Consider the following 18398-nt stretch of genomic DNA (forward strand, 5'->3'; position numbering starts at 1 on the left):
ATTACAGTGGATAATTCTTGACTCTTGATGTTATTAGATTTCAATTACCCCAATATTGAGTGGGTAAATGTATCATCGGGACATGCTAGAGAGATAAAGTTCCTGGATGGAATAAATGACAGTTTTATGGAGCAACTGGTTCAGGAACAGACAAGAGAGGGAGTAATTTTAGATCTACCGTAATTCTGAGTGAAGCATAGGATTTGGTGAGAGAGGTAATAACAGTGGTGGGGCTGCTTAGCAATAGTGATCATAATATGATCAAATTTGAATTAATGACTGGAAGGGGGACAGTAAGCAAATCCATGGCTCTAGTGCTAAACTTTCAAAAGGGAAACTTTGATAAAATGAGAAAAATAGGAAAAAACTGAAAGAAGCAGCTACAAAGGTAAAAAGTGTGCAAGAGGTGTTGTGAGTGAACTGTTTAGTGGACCCTTGGGCCGACCTGTGAGAGACTGGGGAGAGGTGTACTATAGTCTCTGGTGAGAGACAGGTCGGGAGGCAGATACCAGGCAGGAGATGGACGTGAGCTTCACCCTGGAAGCCGGTACTCCCCCAGGAGGAGCCCGTAGGAGTCCAGCCGCTGGGACTTAGGTGATTCACCCTGGAAGCCGGTGCTCCCCCGGGAGGAGCCCGTAGGAGCCCGACCGCTGGGACTTAGGAGATCACGGAAGCTGGAGCTGGAGCATGCCTGGCTACTGGAGCCAGACAGGAGCTGAAGCAGGACTGGCTACTGGAACCTGGAACCAAGCTGGAACTAAAGCAGAACAGGTTACTACAAGCAAGCCAGACAAGAGCAAGACTTGGGCATGGAGCGAAACAAGTCTCAGGCAGGAACGGAGTCGCTAACACAATAGCGCACTCCGGGGCACGGAGCAACAGAGGACCGCAAGGAACCCCGTTGCAAGGCAAAGTCCTGGGCTCCGCGGTGGCCTTACATAGGCCGCGGTGTCTGATGTCATCGATCTTCCAATGGCGGGAAACGGCCTTCATAAGCGCGGGAGAAGGCGAACGGGCAGGGCTTCTCGGCAGCGTCTCCCCCGCGGGGATGCTGCGAAACAGGCCGCAGACCCTCGGAGACGGGCCAGGCCCAAGAGATAAGGGCCCAGTCGTGGCTGCCGCAACTGGGACCACAACAAGAGGCATGGACACTGTTAAAAAATACCATCCTAGAAGCACAGTCCAGATGTATTCCATACATTAAGAAAGTTGGAAGGAAGGTAAAACAATTACCGGCATGGTTGAAAGGTGAGGTGAAAGAGGCTATTTTAGCCAAAAGATCTTCATTAAAAAATTGGAAGAAGGATCCAACAGAAGAGAATAGGATAAAGCATAAGCATTGGCAAGTTAAATATAAGACATTGATAAGACAGGCTAAGAGAGAATTTGAAAAGAATTTGGCCATAGAGGCAAAAACTCACAGTTAAAACCTTTTTAAATATATCTGAAGCAAAAAGCTTGCGAGCTGGACTGTTAGATGATCGAGGGGTTAAAGGGGCACTTATCGAAGATAAGGCCATTGCAGAAAGATTAAACTATTTCTTTGCTTCAGTGTTTACCGAACAGAATGTTGGGGAGATACCCGTTCCAGAGAAGGTTATCATGGGTAATGATTCAGATGAACTGAACCAAATCATGGTGAACCTAGAAGATGTGGTAGGCCTGATTGACACATTGAAGAGCAGTAAATCACCTGGACTGGATGGTATACACCCCAGGGTTCTGAAGGAACTAAAAAATGAAATATCAGATCTATTAGTTAAAATTTGTAACCTATCATTAAAATCATCCATTGTACCTAAAGATTGGAAGGTGGCTAATGTAACCTCAATATTTAAAAAGGGCTCCAGGGGAGATCCAGGAAACTAGACCAGTTAGCCTGACTTCAGGGCCAAGTAAAATAGTGGAAAGTGTTCTTTCTATATGTTCTGTGATTTTGATCTTTAGATATAAAAAGACATGGTTTAATGGAACAAAGTCAGCTTGGCTTTACCCAAACCGTCTTGCCTCACAAATCTGCTTCATTTTTTTTGAAGGGGTTAATGAACATGTAGATATAGTGTATTTGGATTTCTAGAAGGCATTTGACAAAGTTCCTCATGAGAGGCTTCTAAGAAAAGTAAAAGTCATGGGATAGGTGGTGACGTCCTTTCGTGGATTTCAAACTGGTTAAAAGATATGAAACAGAGAGTAGGATTAAATAGACAATTTTCTCAGTGGAAAAGCATGTATAGTGGAGTGCCTCAAGGATCTGTACTAGAACCTGTGCTTTTCAATATATTTATAAATGATCTGGAAAGGAATATGACGAGTGACGTAATCAAATTTGCAGATGATACAAAATTGTTCAGAGTAGTTAAATCAAAACCTGATTGTGATAAATTGCAGGAGGACCTTTGAGACTGGAAAATTGGGCATCCAAATGGCAAATGAAATTTAATGTGCATATAGGAAAATATAACAACCCATGCTGTAGAGATCTAGGCGTCATAGTGGATAATACATTGATATCGGTGGCTATTAAGTTCACTTAGAGAATAGCCACTGCCATTAGCAATGGTTACATGGAATAGACTTAGTTTTTGGGTACTTGCCAGGTTCTTATGGCCTGGATTGGCCACTGTTGGAAACAGGATGCTGGGCTTGATGGACCCTTGGTCTGACCCAGTATGGCATTTTCTTATGTTCTTATGACTTGTTTGTGGCTCTCAAGGATCAGAGTTGGGCACCCCTACCCTAGATCATTCCTTAAGCTTTGCTAGATCCCTCCTTATGTTTTCTACATCTTATGGCTTTCTATCCTATTTTTTTTCAGTAATGCATGGGAAAGAAAGGGTACACATAAATCATGGATAGGTCCTTGACTCCTGCAAGCATCTGGAGTTTTTTAGGATATCTACAATTAATATTTGCAGGCATGCCTCCATTGTATGCAAATATACTTCATGCATATTGATTGTGGATATCCTAAAACCTGTCTGCAGCATTTGAGGCCCCAAGTGCCCCTATCCCTGCATAAATTATTTTGGATGTTCTAACTACTACATTTATTATTTACACCGGGTTCCTTAAATTTGGTCCTTGAGAGCCACAACTCAGTCTGATTTTCAGGATTTATCCAATGAATATGCATGAGATCTATTTGCTTGCATTGCTTCAATTGTATGCAAATAGACCTCATGCATATTCATTGTGGAAAACCTGGCTTGTGTGAGGCACTGGAAGACCAAAGTTGGCCACCCCAGAGTAATTACCTGGAAAACAGCATTTGTGTAATGATGGCCGCAGGAGAGGACCAAAATGGCCCATCCAGTCTGCCCAGTAATTTATTATGGTAGTATATGCCATTCCCTGCACCTTACCCCATGTTTCTCTTAAAGGTAGCAACTGCCAGTTCCATGCAGCTGCTATTCAATGAACCTTCTTGAAAATTCAGACAGTGCTGATGTGTTTTGCTTATGGACTTGGCCTTAGACACAGTTTTATAGTTTTTCACTTATGTCTGCTTATCACCCCAGCCCATAAAAGTCAGGGCCCATGGTGGTAATCATCTGAATCCAATTCCTCTTCCTCTGCTCCGCCCCAGCAGCGAGTGATGTTGTAGTTGTGTCATAAGCATCAAGCCTTATTGGTTAAGGCTTGATGCTTATGACACAACTTGCTTTATGATAAGGGTAGTAATTGCTGCTCCGTGCAGGTTACTCCATGCGTATCAGTTCTCCAAACATTACAGTCGGGGCTCTCCTTGCTTGCTGTTTGAATCCAACTCCCCTTTTCCCCCTGCCATGGAAGTGGGGAGCAAACCTTGATTTACATTGTTTAACAGACCTTCAGCTTTATTTAAAAAAAAATGCAGGCGCTGCTGAATTGCTGCAGCGTATCTACCATCAACAAACACCTAATAATCTCTCTCTTCCAGCATAAAATCTCGGCTACGGCCTGCAGGCGTAAAGGGACCTTTAAATTTTCATGCAGGGCTTTCTTATTGGCTGCCGTTTGCGTCAGGGCACGATGTCGTTTTTCTAGCGTCATTTCCGGAAGCAGCCGCCATTTTGTTCTCGGGCAGTTGGCGGAAGAGCGTTTGAGCGCGTTGTGTCGGGTTTCGGGCCAGTGTTGCTGTTCCCGGGTTTTTACGGCCTTTTTTTTTTTTTTTTTGTTAAATTTTCGTTACGTTTAATACTTCGGTCTGTGCGGGAGTTCTCTCTCTAATAGTACAGGTTTCATTTCATGGAGTTTTAGTGGGGGCGCCTAGTTCCGTCCCTAGAAACGCGATAGCGGCGGTACTATGGCCAACAACAGCTTGGTGGCGGGCAACGCGCCGCAGGCGCCTCAGCAGCAAGGCGGGGGCAACAAGCCGGCGGCCTCTGGCAAACAGGGCAATGTCCTACCGCTGTGGGGGAACGAGAAGACCATGAACCTGAATCCGATGATTCTCACCAACATCCTGTCTTCGCCCTACTTCAAAGTACAGTTGTACGAGCTCAAGACCTACCATGAAGTTGTGGATGAAATATATTTCAAGGTAAAGGCCCGAAGGAGGGATGTTCGTATTGAGTAAGCTCTATTCTCTTTCCCTCGAGGCTTCGTGGAAATGTCTAACATGCGGAAAACTGACCCATGTTAGGGGGTGGGGGATGGTTAATATGAAAGGGCAGTAAGAGGAGTTTAATGCTATTGATCAAGAGGGCATTGAAGGCACAGACTGGGTGGTGGAATTGGCTCGTTGTACCGGTAGAAGTAACGTTGTAAATGATGGCAGCTAATCTGTTCAAATATTTGAAACTTGACTTTTTCTGATTGTTGAAGAGATTTGGCGCAATTTTTTCCTCTACATACGTCTGATCATCTTTGAATAGAGGTGGAATTGTTTTTAATAGACGGTTGTTTTATGTATCTGGTACTGATAGTGCTCGAGGCGGGAAGATGATCTGGAAATCAGGTGGACGCTTTTTTTTTGCCCTGGCACTTTTCGTAAAAAAGTTTTCGTACTTGAGACTTAAGAGCCGGCGAAGAAGTTACGGCTAGGCCCTGCTGTCCCCGTGGGAGGGAAGAAAGAAAGGAAGTAGTTGAGGATTGGCCTGTGCTGGGCCCCGTGCACTCTCGTTCCAGGCTATGAAGGCAAGGGGCTGGGTGGGCTTTTGCTTCGCCTCTAGAATCGGCCCAAGTTGTATGGTGGAAGGAGAATGTTGTAGTTAGTGAATAGACATACTATGCACCATTTTCGCAGAGTTCGGGTTTTTTGGGGGGGTTTTTAGGGCCCGGTTCCGAGAGCAATCTGGTCAGTTGTCATTGGCTTTATAAAATGAACACGGCTGAGCATTTATGAATTATGCTTTGTCTTCGTTTTGCCACCTTGTTTGGTTGCGCGAGGTTCCATTTTGGTTAGCAGCAGAAACCGACTTTAGTCAATATTTTGCATATTCAGAAGTTTTAAGTATGAAAATTTTTATAAATTGTTTCACTGTCGGAAAGTATTGCTTTTTTTTCAGTATCTTTAAACGATTATAGTTAGCCAATGTTTCTTTTTTCCAACAATATAAAATCTGAAAATCAATTTTTTAGACATGGTTTTAATTTATTTAAATGTATTTAATATTTTGTCGTCTTGGATATTCTACAATTTTGCGAATTTGTTTAACTTTTGGGTGGTGGTCTTGGCATTGGGAAAATATTTTTGACAAATGATTTCATTAGACTCTTCTGTAGTCTCAATAGGTGCAAAGGATATCAATCTGCTTCCAGGACTGGGGGAAAAAAGTGGCGATGTCACTGTTGATGGGGTAAGGAGTATCACAAGGAAGGGTCAGCATAACCAGTTTCACAAAACCAAATCAAAACTAGTATATATCTTTGAACAGTTCAATCTGCCCATTAAGCATTGCTTTAACCATTCTGTTTAGAATTTCCATATGATGGAAATAATCTTGACCTTCCACTTTTCCCTGAAAATGCTTCTGCTTTCCTTTTGTACCTCATCCCCCATCAAGGTGTGTGTTGGGTGAGGATACATTTTCACTTCCTTTCAGGCATTTGGGGGGGAAGGGGTGGAAGGGTGTCACTTAAGTTTTTTTTAAATTAGGTGGATTATAATGGTTATTTTAAATTTTTAGCAGTACTTGAATTTGAGAGGGTAGAAGTAATCTTTATATAGTCTTACCACAGTGATCTGTCCCTAGCTCCCTACAGGATGAATCCATAGGAAGTAAGCATTTTGTTTTTAAAAGCTGCTACTTATCCCTGCATTCTCCATTAATTTAATTAAATTCTGTACTGATATATTGCAGAATCTAATGCAAGGAACATGCTTATGAACATAATTTGAATACAGTACATGCAGCTCAAGTGGCCTCAGGGAAAGTTGGGGGGGGGGGGGTTTGGTTTGCTTTTTTTTTTAAAGGATATGGACAGAAGTGGTGCACTCCTAGTCCCAGAAATAACAGTAGGTTAGTATGAATAGTGATTATAAAAAATATACTAAAATATTAACACAAAATAGTCTTTCATAATTATCATAATATCTACAAATAGACCAAATAAGACCATATGAGTAAGTAATAGAGGAAAATAGGCAAGATTATCAAAGAAAATAGGTTGTAAATGAAGATCCTGAAGTTGAAAGTTTTCCCAAGGCTTGGTATGGAAATAGTTTAAAAAAACAAAACAAAAAACTATATTCTAACATGTTTTGTTTGTCTATAAAGGTTACACATGTTGAGCCCTGGGAAAAAGGAAGTAGGAAAACAGCAGGCCAGACTGGGATGTGCGGAGGGGTAAGTAGAAGTACGTGCATTCCATCCTCTTTCTGTGTTAGAATTGAATTGCTTGAAGAATTTTAATTTTTTAAATGAAGCAGAGATTTCAGCTCATTCTGCTGCTGCAAGAAACTTAAGTACAAAAATTATACTACCTGATCTGTATATTAAAAAGTATGCAATCTTTTAATTTGAAATGGTAAGTGTTAGAGTTCTTGGATGTTAACGCTGAAAAACAAATCAACTCCCACACTCAGCATGTGTTCTGTGATGCATACGTTGCTAAAGTGAAAAGTCATAATATGTTGTAAAAAAAATCCAGTTGCTTTGCTGTTCCCTGTTATGGCCATGTTTCGATAACTTCATGCTTTTCCTTGTTAAGGGGCACAGGTGTGGTTTGGAGGGACGTGGGTACACATACAGTTGCTCCCCTCCCCACACAGTACCTCAACCGCAAATTGTGTACATGCTTTTAGCAGTGAATAAAAGCATATACTGTTACACTATGCATGTACTTTTCATACGGATGCTGGACAATTCCAAATTGCTTTTTAAATGTACGTATGTAATCTCCTGCAGGAAACATGCAGAAAATTGCTGTGATGGTGTCCATGACAGAAACATTTTTTCCCCCCAATGTTAACACAGTTTTGGGTGGGATACCAAGAAGACACCCTAAGGAAACCATCAAATCGCCTATAAACAGTATAAATATGGCTTTTGGACCATGACAGTGTGATCAGTTCTCAAACAAGATGTGTGTGTGTGTGTGTGTATACACACACATTCTGGATGTTTTACCACTGTAGTGTGTATGTGTATAATGATCTCATTGTGGGATCTGATATATTTTCGTCCCTTGGGCATTTTGTATAAAAGCTGGTGTGTATATTAGAAAGTAATGTCAACAGCTTTTTGACTTAGTTTTTAATAATCTGATGAAAAAAAAAAGTATGACTTGCTAAGTACCAACAGTGCCAACCAGTGGGATTTAGAGAAGGACATGCCTTATCCATTGAGGTGGGAAAATATTTTAAAAAGCTTGGATGCCAACTAACATTTTTAGGCCAAGGGCTTTGTTGGTGGGGTGTTCTGTTTTTGTGGGGGGTTTTTTTAATTTTTTCAGTTTTCCTCACATTTGTCTTATTTTAAAACTCATCTTCCTTTAATTTTTCACTTTTTTTAAAATATTTTTTTATTCTCTAATTTTTTTTATTTTGTCTCCCACCTCCCTGCAGCCTCTTCTGTGTGGACAGGGAACAGCCCCAGGCCAGAACCATGTGCCAATTTTTAGGCAACATGGCGCCTCAGCGGTTTCCACCCCTTCACATCCATATTGTAGTGTGTGAAGCATTGCTGACATCCAGTTGAAAAAGGAGCATGGATAAAGGAACATATTACATTATGTCAGCTGCTTGCATTAAACATTTTCTGTACTGCTTGTATTAGGTGAGAGGTGTTGGAACTGGAGGCATTGTGTCTACAGCTTTTTGCCTACTGTACAAGCTGTTTACATTGAAGCTGACCCGTAAACAAGTGATGGGCCTTATAACACATACGGACTCTCCATATATCAGGGCACTGGGATTTATGTATATCCGGTAAGTACATAACATCTTTAGCCCTTATTTATCCAGTATCCTTAAGCAATTGCTGTTACCTTATACTTCTGTTCTGACTTTCAGGTACACACAGCCCCCTACAGATTTGTGGGACTGGTTTGAGGATTTCCTTGATGATGAAGAGGTATGTCAGCGAGGGTAATACATTTTTTTCTTTTGTTTCCTGCTTTATAGATCTGTTTCTTAAATATTTTGGATAAAATTTCAAATTTACTGGTGGGATGTAATCTCTGCACATAGGGGAGAAATACCATTGGGCATAGATTGACATGGGCCATTTCTAAATACTGTAACTCTACTGTAATCAGGATCATTTAAAATAAGTTTTCAGTTATTTCATTTTAAAAATAAGGCGTTTCACAGTTGCCAGCACGTAAATTGAGGAAATATAATTTTAATTGAGCCCCAAGTTAATTCAGCAAGCACAGAATAAGAATTGAAGCAAAGATAGTATACATTCTTTGAAATATATGAATCGGGGTTTGATTTTGCATTTTAAAGACTCCTCCACTGTTATGGTAAACTACCTCAGATTCTAAAAAAATCTATTTTTCTACTGTAGTAAGCAGCAGTTTTAAATGCCTATTTTTTTGGCAAATTGAATAAAACTGGGGGTGGGATTGAAGGAAGAAGTATTCCAAGATACTATTTAAAATGCTGCTTATCTTTTTTTTTGCTCTGTTAGCCATCTGTTGGACAGCTTTCTTAATTGCAGAACCACTCTTTCCTGGGTGCTTAACAGAAAACCCATATTTGGTTTCTCTAAGGTTAGTGGTTTAGACAGTATGAGGGAGTAATCAGCAATAAGAATGGACCTTGTCTGTGGACTTCTGTTAATTGCAAATCTTTTTTTTTATACCATGAAACGTTCATATTTAAAGAAGCTTTATATAGTATGACCCGATATTAGATGTATGTTAGTTGTACTAAATTGATTATTCCACAATTTGAACAAATTCAATAGATCATCAAACTTTTCACCATAGATCCACAGTTAGTATATTAAAAAAAACTGGTAATTAATGCTCCTTGGTTAGGGCGAACATAATATCTAGCTAGTTACATGTAGAATACATACGTTGGTTGGGGTTGTGGCTAGACATTAACAAATGCTCACATTTGCAGAGATCATATGCTTTCATTTGCTTTTTACTTTGAACATGTTGACGATATGCTGGCTGTTCAGTTTTTTTCTGCATGACTACAATATGCCCTGGAATATGTGATGTAAAAAGGTCAGTAATATCTTATATATTGCTGAGTTTATTCAAGTATTCTCCTACATGTATCCTAAAGACTGTAGGAAACTATCAAGCAATACAAAAAGATCATCTTGACTTTACCTATATAATCAGTACAGTATATTTGAAGCAAATGTCTTGTCTTAAACGTTATCCCAAAAGAGATTAATGTAGAATAATGCAATGTTAGTGCCTGTTGGTTATGTAATGTACAGTATTTCAGTGGAGATATCCAGAAAGCTTTGCCATTTCTACAGATCTTTCAGTCCTAGAGTATTCTATATCTGAAGCTAAAAACAAAGGTATAGTCTCTGTGGTGGTTCACATTTCCCTTCCTTCAGTATAAATTTTTTTTTTTTGTCCAAATGGAAGCAATTTTAGGTTGGGGAAGAGAGGGTAGAACTTATCTAAAACCTTCATTTATTTTGAAGCATTGTATTGTGTTCTATTCTTTTTTTTTTTTTTTTTTTTCATTTTGAGGTGCAACCTTAAAGCTAACTTACTCTTTTCTTCTTCAGATCTCTGTGCAGCGCTTATGTTTGGATTTAAATCTGCATTCTTAAATGTGTGTGAGTGCAAGCAGTTTTACATTTAGATTTCTTTGTTCCTTTTTAGATGACAATAAATCTCACTTTCCTTGTGTGCTTGCACTATAGGTTTGGGACTGACAATAGCTGACTAACATGTCCTGAGCTGTGAGAGGGCATAGCCAGAAGGCCTTCATGCGGTAATGACCCTTTTCGGAGACAATGGTCATCGTGGATTATGCATTTCCAACTTGTTCATTTATTTATTTTCTACATAGCTCTAAATCAGAAAACCTCACTGCTTCATGGCAGTTGGTTTGCTATTGCTTTCAGTTATTTTATTAGGAATTCATTTGTGTAAGCAGTTACTCTATCTGTTTCACAGGAAATATGTGAGAAATAACATGTATGAGATATATGCACACATGAAAGTGGTACACAGTGAGTGCATCTCTTGTGTACATCTGTCGTCAAAATGAGATGTTAAATGTCTTGGGGCAGATAACCTGGTTCAGGATCATTTGATGCAATAGATTTGTACAGAGTTTGTGCATTAATCTCTTCACAGAAGCAGCCCCTGCATATCCAGATGGATTAGAGTGTGCTTGTATGCAAGCTTGGCTCTACTCCCCTTTTTGTATCTTTGAGCAATAAATTTGGGGAGTGCAAAAAGATTCCATAAGAATTTTATTAAAACACTCTTGACCAACTAGGATTTCATAAGCTTGTTTTCTTACAAATGGTATTGCAGTGTGTTCACTGAAACCCCTCTTTTTTTGATCATCGGACCCCTTTTTTTTTCCCTTTTTGTTTTATAGGACCTGGATGTCAAGGCTGGTGGAGGCTGTATTATGACTATTGGAGAGATGCTTCGCTCCTTTCTTACAAAACTGGAATGGTTTTCCACTTTGTTTCCAAGAATTCCTGTACCTGTACAGAAATATATTGATGTGCAGATAAAAAACAAGCCTAGAAAAGTTAAGGAGAACAAAGAGAGTGCTGAAGAAATAGAACGCCATCCAGAACGAAGGCGTTCAAGGTTAGTCTTTTATTGCTGAGGCAGTGTTCATGTATTTGAATCACTGAATTTTACCCCATCTCAACAATAGTCCATAAATGGTAAGTACAGGTGTCTCATCACTCTAAAGCAGTCAAACAGTGATTCAGAATCATAATCACTTCTGTGACTGAGGTGCATTCATACTTTTATTTAAAAAAAAAAAAAAAAAAACTAAAGTTGAGAAGGTCAAGTTGTATCTGGAAGCTAATGGCATTACTGGTAGTTCAGATTTAAGATAATTTTACCTTTTGTCAGTTTGTTCATGATCCTGGTGTTAAGAAATATACTTAACTGGGAGAACATAATTGGCTGACATTCTGAAAGGTGTTTGTTTACCTTTGAATTGACCAGTGAAGGTAGTTGAAATTGGTAGATTTAAAATATTGGATGCAAATTCACAATAAAACAGTTGAATTCTTTTGCAATGCACACTAGTAATATATTGCATGATTTTATTTATTTATATTTGGAGGGGGAAGACTAATTTGAGAATCTACATCTGAATTTTAAAGACAATCTAATATAGTGTAATTTTTAAATATTTAAAATAACTAAAACAGGAAAAGATTTGTGATGTGATGGTATTTCAGTAATCTAACAATTCTTAAGTACAGAGTGCCGCATAATGAGTAACTAATTGAACCTAGTTATGAAAGTGGTAATACAAATGGCAATTTTACCTGCATGAGTTCACAATCTGCATCTGAGGCAAATACCATACGGGTGAATTTTAAAAACACTATGCATGCCAAAGCCAGGAGATAAATGCATGTATCAGCCCAGCATGCACTATTCAGATTTTAAGAGGCACCTGGGTACATGAGTGTATCGGTACGTGAGCACACATTATTTCTTGAAAGGGGCGTAGTCTGGGTAGGACATGGGCATTCCAGTAAATATGAATGAACCAGCATGGTGTCGGTATTTATGCACACCAGCACGCCCCGGGGCCTTATCCACATTACTTTACTTGTGCTATGGATGGCGTGTAATTCGTGAAACACAACTAGGCTGGTTAGTGGGATTTTAAGGATTGGGGCTAATAAGGTAAAAGAGGCAAGTTAGGGGGTTTAGGAAGTCCTCTCCTTTACTGGGGCAAACAGGGAATGAACTGGGGAAACAGGCAATTGCCATTCCCTGTACGTATCTACTAAAATCTCCCCCACTTACGCGATCAAAGTGGCAATTGCGCACACATGCACACGTCGGTATAAAATTGTGCTTGTATGTAAGCGCGTGTAGACTATTTTTATAACAGGCGCACATATACGTGTGTTATAAAATCACTGCGTCGCAAGCCGGCAAATGCGCACATGTGCTTCCACGTGCATGTCTTAAAATTCACCTTATAGTACTTTATTTTCATAAAATTTTTACAATTGGAAAACACTTATTTTCATAGTAATTAGTTTATGCCCTCTGTTTTGTGGAAATATTTTTGCTATTTTTTTTCAATTTGCAAATTCTAAAACTGTGTACTTTTTTTTCCTTCTAGATCTCCAAAACGCTCTGCAAGTCCCAGAAGATCACCAAAGAGATCCAGAAGTAGAAGTCACCATCGTGAAGGTTATGGGTCATCTAGTTTTGACAGAGAACTAGAAAGAGAGCGTGAACGTCAGAGATTAGAAAGAGAAGCCAAGGAGCGGGACCGAGATAAACAAAGATCACGCAGTTCTGACCGTAGGATAGAACGCAGGCGCAGCAGAAGCAGAGAGAGGCATAGGACCCGGAGCCGAAGTCGTGATAGAAAAGTTGAAAGAAGAGAGAGAGGGAGAGAGAAGGAAAACGAGAGAAGCAGGAAGCGAGATCGCGACTATGAGAAGGGAATTGAAAAGAACAAGACTGACATTGAAAGGCCACGAGACAGGGAAAGATCAAAAGAGAAGAAAAGTAAGGATGAAGACGAGAAACGGCAGAAGGATGACAAAGAAGAAAAAAAGCACCGAGAGGACAGAAGAGAGCCCAAGAAAGAGAAGAAGCACAGTAGAAGTAGAAGCAGGGAGAGAAAGCAACGAAGTGGAAGTCACAGTAAGAATACTGTTAGGCGCAGTAGAAGCAGAAGCAAAGAAAAATTGAGCAAACACAAAAGTGAAAGTAAAGAAAAATCAAACAAACATAGCCGAAGCAGAAGCCGGGGAAGAGCGGACAGTGTAGAAAAGTCCAAGAAACTGGAGCATAGCCACAGCAAAGAAAGACCCCGGAAGCGTAGCGGGAGCAAAGAGCGATCCCACAAACGTGAGCATAGTGATAGTAAGGACCATACAAACAAACAGGACCGTCGACGGAGCCAAAGTACAGAGTATGATAGCCAAGAGAAGCAACAGAGAAATAAAGATGAGACTGTGTGAATTTTTAGTATGTGGATCACATTGAATCCTGTAAATGTTTTGACTAAACCCTGCCTTGTAATCCTCCCCTCCCTTAATGTCAAGATTTTGTGTAGTAGTTGCGCGCACTTCATTTTCCCCAAAGGCTGCAGATTTTTGTTTCCTATTTTGTGTAGGAAAGTGCCTTTGTAAATCCTTTTAATGCATTGTTGCAATCCATACTGTACATTTAGTTTAATTCATAATGCAAAGATTGTTCTTGCATTTTTATTGTTCATATGTTTCTGAAATGTACAGCCTGTACATAATGTCCTGAAAAATGTTTTAAATTTCTTTGCCACAGTTGCCATGTTGGTTAAATTTGTATGAGGCAATAAACTGCCACTAATTCTCCTGTTGTCTTGTACATGTGGAATCATGGTTTCTCAGCTTCCGTTGGCATGACTCTACTTTTCATGGTATTCAGAAACTTAGCTTTGTGGCGTGAACCTGCACCATAAATACTTTACTTGAAGACTACACTTCTGGAATGTGTCATCTTGTTCATTGTACTTGGAAGGCTTTAAAGTGTTACATTTTGACTGATAACAAAATGTGAATCTATCCATTTACAAATAATTGGCAAACTTTGAAGAAATGTCAAGAGCCAGTGTAGCATGTTTGGATGCAGTGATGTAAATTACAATTTTTGTGAATACATAGGAATGTTCTTTACAGATTCAGTCTGTGACCCTTAGCCAATGAATTAAAAATAGTGAGGTATTTTTGTTTGTTTCTAAGAGAAAATAAACTTGCATTTTTATACCTAATTGAACAGTGAAAAAATTCATATGGGGGTGGTAACTGGAATGAGTTGCATACTGAAGGAAAAGCTACTATGACAACTTCAATTTATCCCATCCAACAGAAGAATTTTCTTGTAATTTTTTCCATTTTGGAGTGATTGTTTTATGGTTGGAACAGCAATATCAAGAGTGAGGGTAACATGTCTGATCATCTCTTCCCTTGGAAAAGAGCAAGTCAAGTAATAACTTTTTTCCTAAAACATTCTTGTTGGTATTTGGATCTGTAGCTTGTGACTTCTTGAAGGGAGAGGAGGTCCTTATGAGAGTTTCTCATTTCTTCAGGGTTTAGTGGTTTTGGAAAAAACATGTGCAGTCTATGGTGATGCATATCTGTAATACTTCTTGTTTTATTGTTAGCCCTGGGACCAAAGACATTTGAAGTGTGGACTAGTGGTGCCCTTCTGTTCATTAGTGTTTTCTTCTGCCCAAAATTTTCTTGCTAAAACTAGTTTAATCCATTTCACTTGCTGTAGTCAAAGTATGGTGTATGGAAAATTTGGACATGATTCCAGAAAGCAATGACTTGGAATTCTTGTTTATTTCCTGTGATAACTTTTTTCATACTTTTGTTCCAGCTGTGTTACTATAATGAATGGGTATTGTATGTTATATGGTGAAATATTTCTTTTGACTTCATCATATCTTCTAATACATTTTGGTCATTAAGCTAAGCAGTATGTCTTCCAATAGTTTTCTCCCATACATGAGCCACATACAGTATTCATAGCTGAGCATGTTGGAGTTTAGGGAAAAGTGTTTTGTCTTTTATTTTTTTGGACATTTTATGCTTCAAATGCTGGATCTTGGTCCCAAGCAATGATGTTTTTGCTGGGAACTTCCATGCTTAAGTGCAGAGATGGAATTTCATTGAAATACTTGTATAGTCTATGTATTTAAGTTAATACAGAAGGTGCAATTATTGCTGAAAGACTTTTAAAAAAACAAACTAGTCATTGGAAGATTGAAGTTATTACATTTTTATGCATTGTACAATGGAGTAAAAAGGGTAACAAAAAATGATATAAATTTGATGTGCTTCTTGATACTTATTTATCAGGTTGAACAGTATGGTTTTTCTCTTTGCCTTGTAACCCTATTGTGTAATCATGAATTATTCAATAGAAATTTCACCCCCACTTTTTTAAATAACATTTTCCGACCAAAATAGTGAAATTTGCCCAGAGGGCATGCTATAAAGGTAGCAAATGTGGTAACAGTCCTCATCAGAACAAATGCTTGAGTCCAGCAAAACCAAGCTATCGAAAGTTGTATTTTAAGTATTTAAATACGATTTTGCTGCAGCTTTAATTAGGGACTATAATTAGCATAGAAGCATGGGTCAGAAGTATAATGCAGAAGATGAGATCAAAACCCAGCATTGCTGAACTTAATACACAGAAAATAAAACCACACAAACAGCTTGCTGCTTATCTGCTGGATGCAGGTACCGGTGGTTTTACAAAGTTTATGCAGTTTGCAAGTTTGATTATAAACATGATGCTTCAGAATGATTTATTTCTTTGACTTTGTGTCCTAAATGTTTATAGTGGACTCTCTCTTGCATTTAGGGATGCCTTTGTTTCCAGTTCTGATAACTTAAAAAAATAAATAAAAGTTCCCTCACTGTTTCCTCCTGCTGCTTTGGGCTTCTAGCTTCATCATTGGCCTTTGGTATCAGTCTGTCTTCACAGCCACCCAGGGAATTTTTCCCCTTAAATTTTCTCTCCCAACTCCGTTGAGTTTGCAGAGACAATTCTCAACAGGGAATCAAGCACTAGGGCTCCATCTGGAATCTTAGTCAAGAGCCACAAGTCTGATTAATAACTGGAACTCCCTCTAGCATTTCCAGCTCTAGTTGGTGTAGGGAACAGAAGGCCTGAGCTGGGAATCCAATCCAGGTCATTCACATGGCAGCATAGCCACTGGGCTGGCCTGTTAATTTTTTTTTTTTTTTTAAATCACAACTAAGCCCTAGAGGAGGAGGACTAAAGTGTACAAAGGTCATGTCGGGATAGAGCCATTGTAAGTCTTGCAGCTCTTTTAAATTTTGTGATGGCTTGCTGCCATCAGGATTTCCTGTCAAGAGCTGCTGCATTTTCTAACATTTAAATTCAAATTTGCTTGATTACTGTTAAATTAAAATTTTGTAACACGGAAGCTTTTTCCCATTTCTTATATATGGGTAAACTATAATTTAGTTCACAGAATCTAAAAGTAGCAAATCATCCTGCCAGTGGTGTAACATCACAAAATTCAGAGGTAGAATCTATAGGTACTGAGCAGACTTGTTGAAAATCTATGGACATTATATAACAAACCCTAAATTGGCTGGATTAAAACAAACCAGAAGTATTTGCTTTGGAAGGCAGTCTAAGTGTTTATAAAGTTCACCATAAAAGTTTAGGTTACTTTTAATGCTTAGTTGGTGAGTTTATAACACTTTATTTGCATGTTTCTTCCCTTCTATATCAATTTAGGTAAAAGAATGTGATTGGTTAATTGAGGAAGGGTAGTAAAGATTCCTTCCTGCACACAGTTTAATGGGAAAAACATCTGCTTAGAACTGAATTGTGGTACAACTTGTATAACTGGTTGATTGGGGAGCTCTGATGTATGATCTTAGATACTCTAAGAAATAGCATTTGAAAAGGTACAGCACTATTTTTTATTTATTTTTTTAAACTGTTTTTTCCTGCTTCCTTATTAGATGAATCAAGCTAATTCACAGCCAGTAGCTGTCACATGGTTTCCTACAGCAGCATTTGACAGCTGTGACATGCATTTTGATTTTTTTTTGGGAGTGGTAAGACTTAAATTTTTTATAACCAAGGATTACAAAGATTTTTTTTCTTTTATAGCATGGTCACTAATTTATTTTCTGGGTTTGAAAGGAGGAGACTAAAAAGCATCATAAAAGGATATAGATTGTATAGGTGCAAGGTGAATTTTTCCACTCAAGATTAACTTTTATAGTGCCATTTATGTAAATTATCCCAAAGTATTTGACATGTTACTGTAGTTGTATGTGTGAAGGAAATGTAATAGCATGTTGTACCATTGGACAGGAAAGCACACAGCTGTAGATTAAACAGGGAGGTCAAAGAATGTGTTCAAGTTCAAAAAATAAATGATGGTAATACAGTTAGAAGCTGGGGCATCAGTTTTTGAATCTGTATTAACACATTGTAAAAGCTGTGAGGCTGCATTATAAGTTTTTCCTTCAGTGTCCATACACCCCTTGAATATGCATTCTTTTGTATGAAATCTGCCACTGTTTGTTGTGGATGTTGATAAACAATTTATTTGTGATGTGTACAAAGTTTCAACCCATGCATAAAAAGAAGGGACTGATGTATTACTTTCTGAAGCTTCCCTAACTGCCACAGGAATAGAATGACAGGAAGGGTCAACTCCTGGTTTTCAGGATTCAAATTAATCTCATGCATATTCATTATGGATATCTTGACAATCAGGCCTGTTTTTGTGACCCTTGAGGACTTGAAATGTCCACCCCTGGAATAGGACAAAGGAACAACTAACAGTCCAAACAATTTTCTCTATGTCCCTGGATCAGTCCAGACTCCTGGGTTTTGCCTCCCCACCAGCAGATGGAGACAGAAGTTTGACAGACTCTGCTCTATATCCTGAGGTGCCACCTACAGTCTGCCAGCAGATGGTGTAGGTTCAAAATCCTACAGGCTGTAGCTAGTGTTTAAAAAAAAAAAAAAAAAAAGGCAGCCTTTAAAGAGCAAAGGCTACTCGGACGCAGTTGTGGCTACCCTCTTGCAGTCTAGGAAGCCCTCTACTTCCCTGGCTTATGTCAGGGAATGGGGGATTTTTGAATCAGGATCAGGGGATAGTTCCTATTGCTGCCTCGGTTTCACATATTTTGTCTTCCTTGCAGGCGGGTCTTGCGAAGGGCCTTTCATGCAGTTCGGTGCAGGTGGTGGCTCTCTGTTTCCATGGTAAAGTTGGGGGAGCACAGTTGGCTGCGCATCCGGACATTGATCGTTTTTCTCAGAGG

General features: G+C 39.1%; 1 protein-coding gene across 7 annotated transcripts in view; it reads left to right on the plus strand.

The window, feature by feature from the left end:
- Positions 1-18107, plus strand: part of PRPF38B (pre-mRNA processing factor 38B) — a 35527-nt gene extending 17420 nt beyond the window's left edge. Inside the window, exons 1-8 of one of the 7 annotated variants that reach the window (XM_029617591.1) lie at positions 4388-4522; positions 5707-5780; positions 6702-6780; positions 8202-8353; positions 8438-8512; positions 9060-9141; positions 10961-11181; positions 12698-18107. In XM_029617591.1, coding sequence (XP_029473451.1) covers positions 8292-8353; positions 8438-8512; positions 9060-9141; positions 10961-11181; positions 12698-13550 — 1293 coding nt within the window. In that variant the 5' untranslated portion in view covers positions 4388-4522; positions 5707-5780; positions 6702-6780; positions 8202-8291 and the 3' untranslated portion in view covers positions 13551-18107. Of the gene's footprint in view, positions 1-4070; positions 4523-5203; positions 5435-5706; positions 5781-6701; positions 6781-8201; positions 8354-8437; positions 8513-9059; positions 9142-10960; positions 11182-12697 lie in introns of those variants that run through there. The other 6 variants (XM_029617588.1, XM_029617586.1, XM_029617585.1 and 3 more) reach the window with 6 other exon arrangements.
- The last annotated feature ends 291 nt before the right edge of the window (positions 18108-18398 follow it).

This window comes from Rhinatrema bivittatum, chromosome 10 (genome assembly GCF_901001135.1).
Source record: "Rhinatrema bivittatum chromosome 10, aRhiBiv1.1, whole genome shotgun sequence".
Taxonomy (NCBI): Eukaryota; Metazoa; Chordata; class Amphibia; order Gymnophiona; family Rhinatrematidae; genus Rhinatrema; species Rhinatrema bivittatum.